The sequence below is a fragment of the Peromyscus leucopus genome, chromosome 9, assembly GCF_004664715.2.
Source record: "Peromyscus leucopus breed LL Stock chromosome 9, UCI_PerLeu_2.1, whole genome shotgun sequence".
In the NCBI taxonomy this organism is placed as follows: Eukaryota; Metazoa; Chordata; class Mammalia; order Rodentia; family Cricetidae; genus Peromyscus; species Peromyscus leucopus.
Window position 1 is genome coordinate 36,804,510 of NC_051070.1, and position 18,702 is coordinate 36,823,211.

Below are 18,702 nucleotides of genomic sequence, written 5' to 3' on the forward strand. Positions count from 1 at the left end.
TGGGTAGTACTTGCCCCATTGGATGAGTGTGAATCTTAAGTCTATTGATTCAAGTGGCCAGTTTATTCAGGAAATGCCCTCCCAGACACTCTATGGTGCTTACCAGCCATCACAACCATTCTTAGCCAGGGACAAATGTCATCTGCAACACCTCTTTGAAAAGAAAACAGTGGCTTTTGTCTTTTTTGTATTCAAATATATTTTGAAATTTTATTTTGATTTCAGCTCAACCAGTAAATTATTGTTTCTTAGTATTCTGTGCCTATTAAGTATTTTAATTTGCTGTTGTAATTTAATACAGATCATAGATGCTTCTAGGTCTCCCTATTTTTTATAGCAATTATTCCCCAACTCCATCTTTCTTCCAGTGTAGTTCTTTTTATGTTTGTCACTTAATATTGTACATAGTCATGAGTTCCAGTGTGAATTCACAACATATATCCACCGTGCAATGATCAAAACAAGGAAATTAACATATCTGTAACCTCAACCATGTATCATTTCTTTATGTTAGAAACACTTGAATCCTTTTTCATTTTAAAACGTAAATAGATCAGGAGGTGGTCATCCAGCTGTGTTGTGGAATATTAGAACTTAATATAATTTATACCTCTAACCAGCTCTCTTTCTTCCCTCTATCTTTACGTGGCTCTGGCAATGCACTGTTCTACTATATATGTCCTCGGAGATCAACTCTTTTATCTTCCACTTATGAGTGACAACATACACTACTTGTCTTTTTATGCCTGACTTATTGCCAGTGAAGTTTTCTATAGATAAAAATGAGTTACCTCTATTCATAATTAAGAATTTGGTATAATGCCCTAGTGTACCATGTAATGGTGCATTTTAATAGAGTCAGTTGGCCTGACCATTCAAGGAACTCCACAAATATCTTCTTTATTGCTGGTGTGTTCTTTTGTTATCCATGTGCTATAATTATGGTACAAAGCACTATGTTGATAGAACTTGAAAAAGGCAGTGCAAGTATATCCTATGATAGTTAATTTCTGGGTTATTTAATGTACATTAAACCCATGTAATACTTATTATGTGAGTTTACATATTACTTTCAGTTTTTTATTTTGTGTCTAATCCCATTGATTAGAGCCTGAGCTTTGATAATTTCTTTCATCATCGTCGTTGTCATTGTCGTTGTGTGTGTGTGTGTGTGTGTGTGTGTATGATCTGTGTCTTAGTCAGTGTTCTATTGCTATGAAGAGACACCATGACCAAGGCAACTCGTATAAATGGAAGCATTTGATTGGGGCTTGCTTACAGTTTCAGAGGTTTAGTCTGTTATCATCATGGTGGGGATCTTGGCAGCATATAGTCAGACATGGAGCTAGAGAAGTAGCTGAGAGTTCTACATTCAGATCAGAAGACAGGGAAGAGAGGAAGAGAGAGGGACTCACTCCATGGATTTTTGAAACCTCAAAGCCCACTTACTTCCTCCACCAAGACCACACTTCTAATCCTTTCGAATAGTGCCACTCTCTGATGACCAAGCATTCAAATCTGTCAGCCAATGGAGGCCATCCTCATTCAAACCACAGCGTTCTTGTGGAGATCAGAGGACAACTCTATGGCCTCTTTTACACAGGGATGGAATACAGGTCCCCAGGTTTGCACAGCAAGCTCCATTACAAACTTAGCTGTCTTTTAAAGGGGCATCTCTTTACATCAACCTCCTTTTTATGTTCTTTAGGATCGACTGAGGAATGTTTCTTTTGTCTTTTTGAGTGATATCAGTCTCCCTGCCACTGCCACAATCAGTTGTCTCCAGGAATTCCAAAAATTTAAATTTTTCCCATATGTACATACATACATACATACATACATACATACATACATACATACATGTGTGTGCGTATGTGTACATGGATGCATGTGTGGAGAGTGGTAGTCACTTCTCTCCACCATGTGAATCATTGAGCTCAAACTCAGGTTGTCAGGCTTGGCAGCAAGACTGAGCCATCTTGCTGGTCCCCAGATCATAGGTGACGGAGAGTAAAGCCTATTGAGAAATACTAGCTTAGAGGGGGGAAAGGAAGCAAATTAACTGTTACTTACCCTGCTACTTCTAACTAGGTCAAGAAGGCGCATTGCTAACTACTTCCTCTTGTCAGTCAGTCAAAGTGGATGTTCTAAGATCTCAAAATTTCTTACCTCTTTCCCTTTCTTCCTTTCTACAGGGTCTTTCTGTATAGTCTAAGCTGACCTTGATCTCATGATCCTCCTACCTCAACCGCCCTAGTGCTCATCATGCCTGTCCATTGTAAATATTTCTATTGAGATAAAATGAAAGGAATTGTTATTGTAACACGCTAGAATTGTTTTGTGTCAGGTAAATGAATGATCTTCATTGTTTGAAGAAGGAATGTATCATTCTTGGGAGAAATTTCGTTTGCTGGGTTGCATAGGTGATTTGAAGTTCTGATTATTATGTATTCATTTGTAGTAGTTCTAGAATTTATGTACATGCAGTTGTTTTACCAATCATATTACGTGTGCCCTGGGTCTATGGTCCTGAGGAAATTATTGATGCTGTCCTTCTTCGCCAGCCCTTTTGTCTTACCTCAGCCTCCCATCTTTTACCACACAGCCTTTTAAGCAGTTTATGGAATTCATATGCTTATGCGGCTACTTGGATTATTAGTCATAATTAGTCTTATAGCAAAGTATAGGATGCTTAGTCTCTTTGAGAAATTTTAGACTTTTATCTTCTTCCAATTCACAAACTCTTATATTCATTCAGAAACTCAACTTTTGTGTTATTTAGATCATTCAGTAAATTAACTACTTAATATTTTTTGATAGGGATAGATAGGATTAAAACCATAGACTGTTACCGCATTTTCTTACATTAGTATTAGGTGTTTGGTATTATGCATGTGCTTGTAGCTATCCTGGAAGGTGGTGGCTTATTTACTTTTTATTTTTGTAGCATGCAGATTATCTCTTTAAAACAGTACAAGATAGCTTCAGGTGCAGCTGTTGTAAAATAAATAAATATATTGAAATTTTGAATCCTAATGACCTTATGAAAGGCAGAAATCTGCAACTGTCTAATTATCTATAGTGATGTGAATATAATTTTAATAGCCTACTGTGAATTTAAAGCTTTTCTGGTAAGTGTTTTACCTGTTAAATGATCTAGAATGCTTTCTGTCTACCCAGCTCTCCTTCCTTCAGGCAGAACCATGTGGAAATCATTCCAAAACAATTAATGCTGCTTTAGTCACAAATTATTGATTTTTCTGTTTCATAGAGTGTATGTCGAACTGCTGCTCTACTTAGATTCTAAAATCAGGCATTTTAATTGTGTTTTCCAGGAAGATATGAATTTAAATGAAGATAAAAAGGCACCATTGCGGGAAAAGGACTTCAGTATCAAAAAAGAAATGGTGATGCAGTACATTAATACTGCTTCTAAGACAGTAAGTAAAGCTGTCAGGTTGAAAAATAATGCTGCAACATGTAGTGTGGAAAACAATGCATTTGTCTAATGAAGTGCTTGAGCTGGTGCAAAACTGCAATCAGAAGGCTTTTGAATGCCTAATTAGAAACAAGTATTATAATAAATTAGCTTCAGACATTTCCCATAGTAGTCTCTGAAAATTTTTTGGGGGGAGTGGTTTGGTTTTGGGTTGTGCAGTCTCACTGCTAGTGAATTAGGATGGTCATTGATTTCCAGTGTCACTTATACACGGGGATCGTATTTGTACTACAGATCTCTTGGAGACAGATTTTCCTCCACCCATCTAAGTTAGGATTCACAACAATCATTTCCATAGTGTGCATTTTCCTATGGGTAAGATCATCTTGGAATACCTTACAAATGTAAGTATTGAAAAGAACATTGTATCTCCCCATAGTGACCATTTTTTCCAGGGAGACCTGAAACGGAGCTGAAATAATGACAAAGTGTCTAAGAAACTGATTGGCCTCCAGAATCTGTTGTATTTACTTCACTGTAAAACAGATGAGCTTGATAGAAGTTGTGAAAAATGGGGATTGGATGAAAAATATAACATGGAAGTGTTCTAATTTGCTTTGTTTTTGCTGTAATAAATCACCATAACCAATGTAGGATGGAAAGGGTTTTTTCAGCTTACAAGTTCTAAGGCAGGAACCTGGGGGCATGGTCCTTGAAGCAGAGAACATGGAGGGATGCTGCTTCCTGGCTTGCTCTCCATGGCTTGCTCAGCCGGCTTTCTTATTCAGCCCTGGCCCAAGTACTCAAGTATGATATTGCCCACAGTGGATTGGGTCTTCTGCCATTTATTAACAATAAAAAAAAAATACCATGCAGACAAGCCCACAGGCCTATCTGATAAAAATACTTCCTCAAGTAAAGTTCCCTCTTTCCCAAGTGTGTTAAACTGACAGCTGACAACTGTGACAGGAGGTCAGCCATGAAGTGAAAGGCAATAGAGGGAGATTTTGGCTGAATTTATAATGGGATTAGAAAGAAGTTCCTTATCACACTGGTTCTTACTGGATACTTTAACCTAAGGCAGACTATAAGTTATTTATACCTTATCTCTGTGTTCTGGTAGACAGCCTGTACCTCAGAGCTATTTCTTCTGGAAGAAAGACTGAAGTGATGTTTAATTTTTAAACAAATCTCATGTTGTAGCAGTCTCATCCTCAGTTATAGAAATCACGATGAGTAGTTTGCCTTTTCTGGCCTGGTGTAGATAGGTTCTGTGTTCAGATGCTATGACACCGATATTAGTGGCTTTGGCCCCTTAAAGATACGTGATTGTCATTTAGGAGTTAGGCTTTTGTTTTTTTATTTTTTTTATTTTTATTTTTTTGGTCTTTTGTGCGTGGGCATCTTAATTTCCTTCTTTGATTTTCTCTTTTTCTAACTGTAAAATGACTATTCCTGTGTTATACAGGTATTCTATCACCATTAAGTTGTTTGTTCCATTTTTAAAACATTTGACACTGGTGACTACCTCTGATATTAGCAGTTGTTTAGTTTTCCTTGTTATTTGCTTATTCTTGCAATTGAAATCATTATACACATTATACTATTACATCAAATTTATCATAATAAAATATAGAAAAGTATCATGTAACACACATTTGCTGTGGGTGTTTCCACATTTTTAAAAAGACATTTATTGAATATATATGATTACTGGGTGTTAATATTTGTCAGCCAGGATTCTAGGCAACAGAGATGGGTTCCAAAGTAACACACTTGTCTTTGTGTGTTAATGGAACCATTTGGCCAACATATAACTTACATACATAGGTAAAACATGTGAAATATAATGTACAAAACTCAAAGCAAGGTAGGTGAATTGTGTCCTGTGGAGTAGTTAGGGAAGATGACTGTTAAGAAAATTGAAATCTAACAAGCCTAAATTTATTAGCTACAACCACACAGGATAAGTTGCACAAGTTCCAATGGGCTTAGAAAACCCTGTGTATTAGTGCGTTTTAATCTGGAATTGGAGAAAATAAAGACTTACAAGACAAGATCAACTGTACTTGAACTCTGTAAAGGCAGGTCTCTTTTAGTTTTCATTCACTGATTTACAACTTTAGTCCTCTAATCATTTTGAACCAAGGGGAATTTATTTACAAGAATGAGGTAATTAAATAGTCAGGACTGAAATAGATGAGTTATCTGGAGTGTGAGTGTAGCATTAACTCACTTAATTAGTGTGTAGAATATCATGGCTTTTCCTAGGAGCGGCCTGAATAATTTGACGGGTGATTAACATTATGGAAAGTTCAAGCTGACCAACCACTTACTGCTCTGCAAGTAGCGCTCCATTTTATTAGCACTAGTGTTCACATTTTTGTCCTGCCATTTTATTTATATTAATGTCTGCTGAAAAGTTACTGAGAAAGGCAGATCACTATTAGACTCATATTTTATAGGTTGTGGGCCATAGTCATCTGTACAGCACCACCACGGGTTGCTTTACAGAGATCAAGAAATTTATGTCAGGTATATGTTTATTGAGATTTTTGTATTATGAATTTGATTTGAATATTTTTTGTGAGTCAAGTTAAGTATTTTTTGAAACTCATACCTGCAGTTGATTTAAGAATGGTGTGGGAGGCCCGCAAGTTGGCTCAGTGGATAAAGGCGTTTGCTGCCAAGCCTGATGACCTGAGTTCTAGTTGTCCTTTGATAGCCACACATGCAATGTGGCATACCCATGGACCTCAACTCATCCCCTCTCCACAGACAAATAAATAATAATAAAAAAGTTTTAAAAAAGACAAAACATGCTTCCAAATAATAACCCCAAAAGTTCTAACAAGGTTACTTCTTAGAATAGGAGGAAAAAAAAAACCCCATTAAACTTAACTTATTCACAACATCTTATAAGTTTGAATTTAGGTTGCTAAATAGTTATACTGAATTTTTGCAGTCAAGAATTATTAAAATATTAATAAACAGGGTCATATTAGGATCTGACAATGGCAGATTGGCTTTTTCTTAACTACTAGGATGTGGACATGTGGTTCAAATTGTTCGCTATAGTGTGGTGGGCAAGTTTGATGGGTGGCTTTTGGGAAATCTTTTTCTCCTGGATTTAAAGATCCTAAGGTGGGAGATTATCTTTTTCTGGGAGTGGCCATAGTTGCAGGAGGTTTCACGATACATTGAGGATAGAACTATGGAACAATAACTTGGGCCCAGTACAAATAGAATTTATGCAATAATGCACATTCCTACGTAAGTTGCTTTGGGTTTTTTTGTGCTTCTCTAAATGACCTGATGGGCCAGCCACATGCACTGACTGATGTGGGTGATCTCTAAGGCTGTTCTATTCTAGAAATTGCCATTTCCATTCCAAAGAACATGGTAAAATCCCCTTGCACAGTGTGTGTCCCCGAGCATAATTGACACTGATATTGCAAGGCCCTGTGTGCAGTTCTTGGTCCTGGCATTTAGCATGGTCAATGGAGAAGGGTCTTCTAGAAAATGCAGACATGGCTTCTGTTTGGTTACATAGCTGGGGGTTGAGACTTTAAAACTAGATGTGATGAGACAGACAAATCGGGGAAGAATTCACAGTTCCCAGTAATGTAGTGTCTGAAAAATTGAAAGTCTGGGAGAAAACAGGAACATCTCTTTTCGTCTAAGGATTTTCTTTAAGAAAACTAATAATTAAAACACGATGTGCCACATAAATGATAAGTATATGTGATAGTGTTTAATGCAGTTCTTCAGAAATTGTCTTATCTTCCCTTAAAATGCTTGCAGCATATTCCAGACGTTGTCAGCTGATGGTTCTGTCATCAAGAGTCCTGAACCTTAAGTATATCCCAACTGAGTTGCTTGCTGCCTGCACCTGGACTTTTCTCCTCTTTCTCTTTAGACTGTGCATATCACATTAGGTCTGTGATTCTGGTGTTTATGTTAGAGCTTATTTTGTTGTGGTTGGTTGAGTTTATAGTCAGGTTAAACATTCTTCATGGCTTGATAATAAGTCTATGACAGAGGCCATGGAGACCATAGAGGAAGTTATAAACAATTAAAGAATGTGTTAAGATAATTTTGGTTTAGAATAGGATTTAGACCAATAAGATTCCTTTTTTCCTATCAAAAAAGATTGTTAAAAATAAGGCACAAGATTCTTCCAATGTTGTTCCATCCATAATGTTTGTCGTAGTAATTTATGGCCATTTAACAGTGAAGCCATAGGGTAGTGGTTCTTAACCTTCCTAATGCTATGACCCTTTAATACTCATGTTCTAGTGACCCCCACCCATAAAGTTATTTCATTGCTACTTCATAACTGTAATTTTGCTACTGTTATGAATTGTAATGTGAATATCTGTGTTTTCTTATGGTGTTAGGTGACCCTTTAAAAGGGTTGTTTGACCCCAAAGGGGTTGCGACCCACAGGTTGAGAACTGCTCCCTTACAGGCTCCAAGCTATGTCCCTCAGAAGTGCAAGCAGACCCACAAAAGTCTTGAGGAGCTGATTAGGGAGGCCACATTTACCAGCTAGTTCCTTGTGAGGAGGAGGGGCTTGTTTCTGAGTTTCCTGGGAGTTTGCTAGCTCTCTCTTAACTTTGGTTTACCTTTCCTAGTCTGCCTGGTTTCTGTGTGACTGTAAGGATTCCAGTGCATTTACTAGAAAAAGTTGAGGTAGCTTAACGCTCTTTCCTAAATATTACTGAATTTGTTCCCAGATTTGTGCTGCATTTGCTTATAAGAGCAATAGAAGCTTACAATTAAAACAGAATAAGCACAATAAGTTCAGTATGCCTGTCAAGACCAAACATAATCCTAGAATTAGTCACTGGTTATATCTTTTTTTTTTTTGTTTGTTTGTTTTTTTTGTTTTTCGAGACAGGATTTCTCTGTGTAGCTTTGTGCCTTTCCTGGATCTCGCTCTGTAGACCAGGCCTTGAACTGGCCTTGAACTCACAGAGATCCGCCTGCCTCTGCCTCCTGAGTGCTGGGATTAAAGGCATGCACCACCACCGCCCAGCAGTCACTGATTATATCTTAATGAATGTTCTCCCTCATGATCTATGGTTTTCTTTTTAAAAATCTTTAAGATGAGAGGAATGGGGAAATGATATACTTTTATTTTTATTTTTATTTTTTTTATTGTAGCAAACTTTCTCTTTATTTATTTATTTATTTTTAATTATTATTATTTTACAACACCATTCAGTTCAACATAATAGCCACAGATTCCCCTGTTCTCCCCCTCTCGCCCACCCCTCCCCCCAGCCCACCCCCCATTCCCACCTCCTCCAGATCAAGGTCTGAGGAATCTGAAGGCAGACATCCACGGCTGGGCCCCTGGTGGAGCACTGGGAGTCTAATTAGTGAGAAAGAAGAGGGTTTATATGAGCAAGAATTGTTGAAGCCAAGGTTGGATAAAGCACCGGGACAAATAACCAAATGAATGGAAGCACAGGATCTACTTTTATTTTTTATTAAAAATAAAATAAATTAAAAATCATATGCAGTATTAGGTTCCATTCTGGTACTTTGAAACAAAATTGTATTTGTTAATAACCCTTTTCTCTACCATTCCTTGGGCCCTGCCTCCTGTCTACTTTCATCATCTAATTTTATTATGATTTCAATGTTTCATTGATATCAGCTCTGAGTGTCAAGGTACCTCTTTATTCTTATATTCCTTTCACTTTGGTTTTTATTCATGAAATGATATTTTTGTCTCTTAAACATTTCAAGATTGGCATCTATGCATTGTGCATAGTCCAAACAGGAAACAGTCATCTCATTTCTTACCTTGAAGTGAATTTTTAAATCTTTTGTTTAATTTAAAAAAATGTTTAAATCTTTTCTGTTTAAATTCTTTTGTTTCAATCCATAGTTTCTGTTTTAAATATTTGTTTCTTCTGTATTTGCTGAATGTCTGAGCACATATTGAAGTTGTTACATTAAAATATGTATTTAATTTTTTTCCCATGTAATATATTTTGATCATATTTTTCCCTTCCCTCAACTACTCCCAGATCCTCTCCTACTCCATGCCCCTCAAATTCATGTTCTCCTTCCCATTCTCTCAAAAACAAAAAGAAGAAAATTTCAAAGAGAAAAACCAAAAAAAAAAAAAAAAATCAAAACACAGAAGTCAAAACAGAACCAATAACAACAAAAAGATCAATAAGACAAAAAAAAATCAAAACAAACAGCTCCACCACTCACAATAACCCTGGTGTCCATTTTGTGACGGCCAACAGAGATGTCTTTCATGCTTTAGGAATGTTCTAGTTTTGATTCCATTCACAGCATTTTCTGATGCAGGTCGAATCCCATTCTGACTAGGAACCCAGGGAGCTGAGTGTTGAGAGTTCATGGAACATTGATGCCCAACCTGTTCAAATCTTTTCTGGGGCTTGTGGAGTCCACTCCTATGACCACCGACCAAACTCCTTGCCATTTGTCATTGACCAAACTCCTTAGATGCCACCGAGACTGCTGTTAGCTCTCTGAGCCATTTTGAGTTCTCTGGATTGCCATCACTTGGTTGGCTTCCTTCGTTTTTTCAAGTCAGGTGTTGATAATGTGCAGGTCTTGTGGCAATTGATGGTGTGGCTCTAACTGCTTTAATTTGAAATTGTTGGAGGACTGCATTGTTACCTTGTGTTACTATTCTTTTTTTTTTTTTTTTTTTTTTTTTTTTTTAAATTACAACTAGTTAGTAATTTTGTCTTTTTTTCTGTGAGAACCCAGGAAGCATCCAGAACTACAGTACCTCTGCTATATACCCAGACTCTCCAGTCTTCTGGATTTTCTTTGTTGTATGTGAAGTTGTAATTTAGGTTAAAAATGATTCTCTCATCCCCTCCTCCTCCATTTTCTGGGGAGGAGTAATGATTGATTGAGGGAAACCCATTTTTTTCTGTATAACTTACCTGGTAGCTCTAGTTTGCAGTTTGTTGCATCTGTAAACTCTCATCACACCGCTAAATGGTCCATGACTTACAAATAGATCTGGATGAAATGCTAGCTGTAGCTTGACTTTCTGCTACGCTTGCATGGGACTGTCGTCTCATGTAGTTCCAGTAAGCCGTGCAGCACGCGTTGTTTGCTGCATCCCTATCAGGTGGAAACTGGAGACTGCCCTTCGGTGCTGTGCCTCACCCATGGAAAAAGAGGTCTCATCTGCTTGTATGTGTCTATAAATTAGTGAGTGTGTTAAATCTATCACAGCATGAAATCACTTCAAGCACTGTGAAAGAATATCTTAAAGAATTTAAATTGATTGCAGATGTTAGTGCAATTAGGCAGGCCTGATGAGCTAAGAATCATGGTTCTCAGATTTGAATATGAATGCATTTAAAAAAATTACAGTGATGTACTCCATGTAAATGGAATTCGTAGGCATCTGAGAGGTTGTAATCACCTTCTGTTTTCAAATGGTTCAGAAACATGAAAAGTAATGTGTGACCCCTTATGCAGATACCTGGATCACCTAAAATAAATATGTAGTAGTTTGAAGTACGTAATTCTGTGGCATCCTTATCTAACAAGAATTGATGCTGATTATTCCTTCCATTATTTTATTTTTCTACCAATCGGCTTCATCTATTCTTTGTGTTTGTACTTCAATAAAGAAAAGTTCTATAGGTAGAGGAAAAGGCAACGTTACTTCACCCTAAACTTTCAAGTTGAAAAAGAGGTGTAAGGCCAACAGGCCGGAGTAAAGCGTTTAGATTACAGGCATCTGTTGGTGGGACTCCACCTACCTAGCTTCCGCTTTCACTACTAAAGCACAAAAGAAGAACTTCTACTTGTTTGAAAAAGTAGCATGCTAGATTGTAAATTAGGCAGCAATCTTTGAAGCCAGACTTTAACAAGATGAAATAGAGTATATGGTGTGCTCATTTTCAGTTTGTCTCAAAATTGATCCATGGTTTAAGTAATTATGCTCATTAATTCCTATAACATTGTAAAATGTTATGGACATTAGGTCTTTCCTGTCCCATAGTAAAGTAAAATACCAAAATAGCAGGGAACCATTTAAGTACATACTTAAGACTAAAAGTATTGAAAGTTCTGAAGAATAGCATCATTAATGACTGGAAACAAAGAATAGATTTTTTTCATAGATGATACAAGTTAAAGCTTTGTTTTATAATTCTATACAAAAACTTACTTGATTCTATCATGTGGCCTATACTTTGTTTTTAGGAGTAACAAATACAGCTTAAATTTTTAAATTCAAGGACTAGCTAAAATTATAAAAGTTTACAGGTGTGTGTGTTGTGTGTGTGTGTGTGTGAGAGAGAGAGAGATAGAGAGGCAGCATTTAAAAGTCTCCTAATAGTTCATCTTTCTCCTGTTTTATTGAAGGTCAGAGTAAAAGTAGAAAATGAGACTGGATGAATAAATGTTATGGTGGAAGCTTTGTGATTCATATCTGTGCTACAAAGTTGAATATAAAGTTAATAATCCTGAGCATCATAAAAATACACATTTCATTCTCAGATACATATATATTTACCTGCTTGTCTTTGAATATAATGTCGGCAATATATATTTAGGCTTACAAGTTATTTTAGCCATATCTAATATGATTTTTTGAGATAGGGTTTCTCTGTGTAGCATTGGTGCTTGTCCTGGATCTTGCTCTGTAGACCAGGCTGGCCTCAAACTTACAGAGATCTGCCTGGCTCTGCCTCCTGAGTGCTGGGATTAAAGGCATGCGCTACCACCGCCCGCCATACCTAATGTGAAACAAGTCCCTTTGAACAGATTACTAAACTTGCCCTTCCTAAGAATGAATATAAATTACCTTCCCCCCCGCCCGCTGTGTGTGTGTGTGTATGTATGTGTGTGTGTGTGTGGTGGTATATGCATGTGCATATGTTCTTGTACTCAGCATTTCACTGTGTATGCATACGTGGTTAAAAGAGGATGATGTTGGGTATCTTTCTCATGTAATGCTGTCTACCTCTATTTTTTGATATGGTCTCTCATTGAACCTGTAGCTCACCATTTAGGCTAGACTAAACACTTTAGCCTCAATGTGTCTGTCGTCCTAATCCCTTCTCTCTGTTCTGGAGTCACAGATATTTGCGAACATAACATAAACAGCTTGGTGTCACTAAAGAAAAGAAAAATTAATTCCTGGCATTCCCAGAATTAAGTTCACAGGAACAGACATATGTAGCTCACAGTGGGCATTTCTCAACATTGTAGCCTGGTCTTCCATTTCTGTGACTAGCTGTCTGTCTCCAGAACCTTAGAGCACTCAGTTTGTTTACTTCTCGTGTTTACGTCCTTAGTGATGTCACGAAAATAGTTTTCTGTAGCATGCTTTATTTCCCCTGTTGTTCTACCCTTGTAGCTTTAGGAAGTGACTTGCAGAAAATGAATTCCACTGGCTGTACATCTGACAGGATGGCCATGTTGGGAGGTCCAGATGCGAGTTCTCCAACGACTAAGAATCTGTCCTTTCTATATCTCTTAGCTTTGTTTTCCTATGAGTTGGTTTATTTGTCCATCTTCTTTACTTAGTCTATGCAGACAGCAACAGAAGCTTCTGGCTTCATTTCTTCATTTTGATTAGTAATCTTTTAGAATTTTAGAAATGGACACAGTAGTTTAAAAAAGTCTTAGACCAGTATGCTTGTAAACCGTGACCCCTTATTTTTATATATAATATACTAATATTATTTCCAATTTGAGAATTGGACATTTAATTAAGATATAAATGTTTCATTGGAAAACTTTCCTGCATCTTTACATATAAAATCAGTTTTCTTATTGTTATCTCTTGGTTTTTATTGTATTTGACCCTGGTGGATTTATAGCAAAAATAGAAGACACCATTTTCTTCTCTAAAATATTCTTAGGTAGACTACGAATTACCTGATAACTTAATTTTAAAAATTGTGAAATGTCATAGATTTTTCCAACCCTTTTTGTAGTTTGCCCTTTTTCTACTAAAAATTATACTTTTGTTTCTACTTCTCCTAACTATAAACTTAAACCCCTTTCATTTTATCCTTTATAAATGAATTTAGCATACTCATTGAACAATGTTCTGGTATCCTGAAAGAGTGTGCTGTAACTATTGTATTTTTCCAAACTTGATGTCCACTCTTGATTTTTAAAAATATCAACCTCTACATTTTTGTTTTTTAAAATTTATTATTATTATTATTATTGTTGTTGTTGTTTGTTGAGTTGCAATGCTGAGGACTGAACCATGTGCCATCTAGACAGTCTTGCCAACCCAAGGTCACTCAGCTGTTTTAGCCCTGTCTTACTCTTCCACGGTCTGGCTCCTCATTCTCCTCACAGCAGCCAGCTCCTGCCCTCCATTTAGCTGTATTCCATAAAGACTCAGGATTGAATGAGGTGTTTCACTGCAGTCTTTCGCCGTCTTTGCCAACTGTATTAATGATCAGAGCCCAGAGTGAGAGATGACCTGGCCCTGCCCTCATATGTTACATGTGGAAGCCAAACACATGCAGACATGGGTCAAGTTTATTGGTTGTCCAGACAAGGTGGATCCCTATGAGCATATCACCTTGTCAAACTTATCAGTGTTTACATGTGACTCTTGGAGGCTCACAAACTCAGTTCTTCACAATGATAAGTAGTATATACTGTACAACATGTGTTTTACAATATGATTTAGTATGTACTTCATGAAAAGACATATCATACAAGCTAATGCACCATGATGTTTAAAATTGAAAGCATGTTAGTAATTCATGATCAGGAAGAAAAGGATCCTTGAAGTGTTTTCTTATTGGCTGATCTATATAGAAGGCATATGAGTTGTTTACTTAGTTTGTGGATGATTTATAGAGACAATTGACCATACATACATTTAGACTAAGATCCTGTTACTGTGAATGCCCTTAGAACCATCTGATGTCTATCTTAAGTGTCCTAAAATTCATGTAGTTGTCCATTTACCTGATGTGATCAGACAAGAATCTTCATGAGGCTAGGAATACCTGCTGTGACACATAGTAGATGTATGTGTTTCTGTTTCTGGTTTTCCCTTTTCCTGATGAGTCTGGGAGACAGCAGAATGTCACATCTGTGGGTTGATGGCCTAATTGAAGATATAATACAGACAGCCTCCTCTTATGATACATACTATTAGTTATAGTACTTTTTGATTGATACATTTGTTCTTTTAATGGTAATTAAAGCATTCACTTTGAGTTTATACTCTTTCTTAATATATATATGTATATATGTGAGTTATTTTAATGGGGATTTATATAATTCTATGTATTTTGAGTTTCTCTAATTATCTGAAGTCACAAGATTTGTTGTTAATTTATAACTATAAATTAATCTTCCCTAAATTATACATCCTGTCCCTGTTGCCTTTTAGGGGAGAATCAGCCATGGACAGGTTTCATATCTCATTTTGTTTTCTTACTATTTGGATTTTATAACTCATGATCTTTATATATTTCCTTCTATCATTTTTGAAAATTTTCATAGGACAGAAGGTTGTTTAAATAATCAAAATAAAATGATTACATATTCTAAGATCAACTTGTTTAGTAATCAAGTGACATCCCAAGTACCATTCATTTATTCAGTATTAAAATCAAAGATGCGACTTAAAAAGATAAAGTATCATTTATTGAAGCAGTCTTTAATGTAGAATGACTTTTTTTTACTGTCTTATTGCTCTGTCTGGTCTACTTAAAAGAAAAAAGGTCTATGATTTAAAAATACTCTTCATATGAAGAGTGCTTTTGAATACTTTTCTTGTGATATATGATCACAAAGCATTCAAATACAAATAATGCACTAAAAAGAGTGAATGGATAGAAATACTTTAATTATATTTACGTAGTTTTTATTTAAGTATAATAACAAATCCAAGGTAACAATATGAATAAGGAGGAATGTGATGAAGATATTGAATGTAGCTCATCCTCTTTGTCTTATAAAAGTACAAAATTTGGAAGATAGAAGACAGCATGAAAAAGGAAACAAGTCCTAATCAATGATGAGACACAGCTAAAATATTATGCTTGTTTTGATTCTGAAAAGGTATATGGAAATGATTTTGTAACAGTAAAACTAAGATTAGAGGAAATTGCTCTTTTCTTTTATTGTCTGTGTTTTCACAGAAGTATGAAGACTGGGTTAAAAACTATGAAATGGGATGTGCTATTATTAGGTTACCATCCATTTTGAGACTATGTTGATAATTAAAAAAAAAGATGGATACAGGGCCTTTCTCTGAGATGGTGTTGCATTGTATAGCATTATATCTGACCTCCTATGAAGGACTTGAGCAACCTGGGCGAACATTCCTCAAAATGTCTTAGAGGTGAATGTGTGCCGCTTCTAGTTTGGAGACATAGATACTGGAAGTATACTCTTTGCTTTGGTAGGTTCTAACGCTAAGAGAAGCTGTGTGAATGCTTTAGTAAAGAAGGAAAATGATTAGACAAGTATAGGAACCAGGTTTGTGAAAGATTTTGGTTAGACGTCGGCTTTTCAGGAATGTTTGAATTGACTTGCAGGGAGTATTGAAGGGAACCACATGCATGTGCAGTTACTCCACAGGGAGAGTATATGCACAGTACTACCTTTTAAGGAGGAAACATAGAAGTTTCCCTTGGAAGTCATGGGTAGTGCTTGGACATCTTCCTCTTCCTCATTACCAAGGTGATGGTGTAGGTGACCGTCAAAACTGAGTATGGTTTTTTCCTTCTCTCTCCTCCCCATTGTATTCAGCTCTGAAGGTACCCGAAAAGCTGGTAAATTGGGATGGAGTCATTGAAGAACAAGTTAGGAAAAAGTGAATATCCACAGCTGTACTCATGCCTGTACATTCAGTATTCTGAGTGGGCTCTATACTGACAATCATGAGAATCTTTCAATATTAAGTTAATTAATATCGAAGAATTAATATTGGTGGAATTCTCTATTCGGAAAAACTTATTTTTTTCTTAGTAGCCCAGATAGTATATATTTAGAATAATATTCTGAGGTAATATTGCTAAAAATAATATCAGAATAGCATTTCTTTCATTTAAACTAGAAATTTATTCAAAGGAGGAATACATTTACTAATGAAAATTATAGATTAGTGAAGGGGACTGAGTAAATACAGTCTCAAATTAAAAGCTTTGAAGAAAATATTGGTTTTGTATCACTGTGTAAAGAACATGGAGAAATCACTAAGAGAAAGATGAAAAACCCAAAGGAATTACTTTTTGTGAGTAGGCAGTTTACCCATGAATTACTAAGGCAAACACACCTGAGAAGATGTTCAACCAGTATATAAATTAAAACAGATAAGGAGAACATTTTTAATCTGTCAAAATAGAAAAACCAAAAAGATTGTTGATAGTGTTTGGGAAGGCATAGAAATATATATCAATTTGACTTTTTTGGAATATCATTTGGCAGTATCTATCAAAATGAAAACTTGTACATGTATGTAACAACCCATTGTTTCTAGCATATCTTAGAATAATAGCTTGAGAACCAAAGATCTATGAGGGGATTATGTATGAGGGGATTACTGCAGGGTGTGAAATATCAAGACTTTTAGAACAAAGAAAATGTCTGTTTATAGTGAAATTATTAAGTATGGTACGTTGATTCAACTGATGAGTTAGGCAAGACTGGGAAGTTACCAGTCAAAAAGCAACGTAGACTCATAATTATGTATGGTGCCAACAGTTTTTATGTAAAGAAAGTTGGTGTTTGTGCTTAGATATGTAAATGAGGGAACTAGCATCTTGTGTATTTATTCTGTTTTCCAAGTTTTCAGTCTTTATATCCAAAAAATGTCCGTTTAGAAAATATGTTTTTTAGTAAGAACAAAATCTGATGTTGCTCCTAACAAAGAACATCGTCTTGATCTTGTTTACTGAGTTGTTTTGTTATGGTGCAGATGGCCTGATAACATGGACCACATTTCAATTAGGAGAAATAAAAACAAATCAGCAGAGCTAATAGTATGCTGTTTGCAAAGCTTTCAGTGTGACTCGGAATAGCTCACAGATTCATTTTATATTCTTGTAGTAAATTGGTACTCATTTAATAATCACTTTTATTTACAGAACTTAGTTTTGGAAACATCTGGATAAATCTATGAATAATTTAAGTGTTCAAATAGTGTTTATTAAGCATTTGCCAATGCATGAGAATGCTGGGTGCTGTAAACACCACCAGGCTGAAAAGTACAGGAAGTGTGAAGATATTAGATAGCTGTATCACCACCAGCATCTACAGAGGATGACACAGTGCTCGATTTCTCTGTTTGCCTCAGAAGGTTCATGTTCAGTAAACCAACTTTCCATTGGACGATTCAGAGGACCAGAGCTAATAGCATCTAAGTCATTTTCCATTTTGGAAAGTCATTTGATTCCTTCCTGTACTTACAAATATCAGTCAATTGCCAGTTGATGTTTCTAAGCTATTCACTTGAAAACTTGATGTAATTTTAAAACTACCATTTGAACAGTAATGTATAAAAATTATACAAAATACAGATTACAAATTGAAAGTAATTTATAGTATCTCTGCCAGAGGTAACTGCTGTTAACATTTCTTTGTTACTTTTTTACAGTCTTGAAAAGTAAGGTTGAATGTTTGAGAATACCACTTGAAAAGATGCTTTTGGAAAGTAATTGAAATAATTTATGTGTTGTACCTGCTATGTGTTAGGTTAAAATATCTACAGTATACGTCTTATTTTTTATTCTTTTGCTTGATAAAAGTATCCTGAGAAAAGCAACATATAAAGGGGAGATAGCAGACATTAACTCACAGTTCTAGGTTCCAGTCCATCATAGTAGGTGTAGGGTTTGAACGAGAATGGCTCCCATACGTACATATGTTGAATACGTCGTCAACAGCGTGTGGAACTGTTTGGGAAGGACTAGTTGTTGTGGCTTTGTTAGTGGAGGTATGTCATTCGGGGTGGGCTTTGAGGTTTCAGAAGCCCAGGCCATTCCCAGCTAGTCTTCTCTACCTCCTGCTTGTGGGTAAGAATATAGGCTTTTAGCTGCTGCTCCAGTTTAGTGCCCTTCTGCTGCCATGCTCCCTAACATGACAGTCATGGACCCTAACCCTTTGTAACTGTGAGCCCCCAAGTCAAAGATTTTCTTTTCTTTCTAATACATATTTTTATTTTATAATTAACTTAATTTCACATATCAGCCCCAGATTTTCCCACCCTCCCTTCTCCCACCCCTCCCCCAGCCCTCTCCCCCAATTCA

The 18,702-nt window shown here is 36.2% G+C and overlaps 1 protein-coding gene across 3 annotated transcripts in view; it reads left to right on the top strand.

The window, feature by feature from the left end:
* Nucleotides 1–18,702, top strand: part of Diaph3 (diaphanous related formin 3) — a 486,098-nt gene that overhangs the window by 70,560 nt on the left and 396,836 nt on the right. For all 3 annotated transcript variants that reach the window (XM_028878991.2, XM_028878999.2, XM_037208361.1), the window contains one exon: nt 3,336–3,440. In XM_028878991.2, the coding sequence (XP_028734824.1) occupies nt 3,336–3,440 (105 nt within the window). The remainder of the gene's footprint in view (nt 1–3,335; nt 3,441–18,702) is intronic.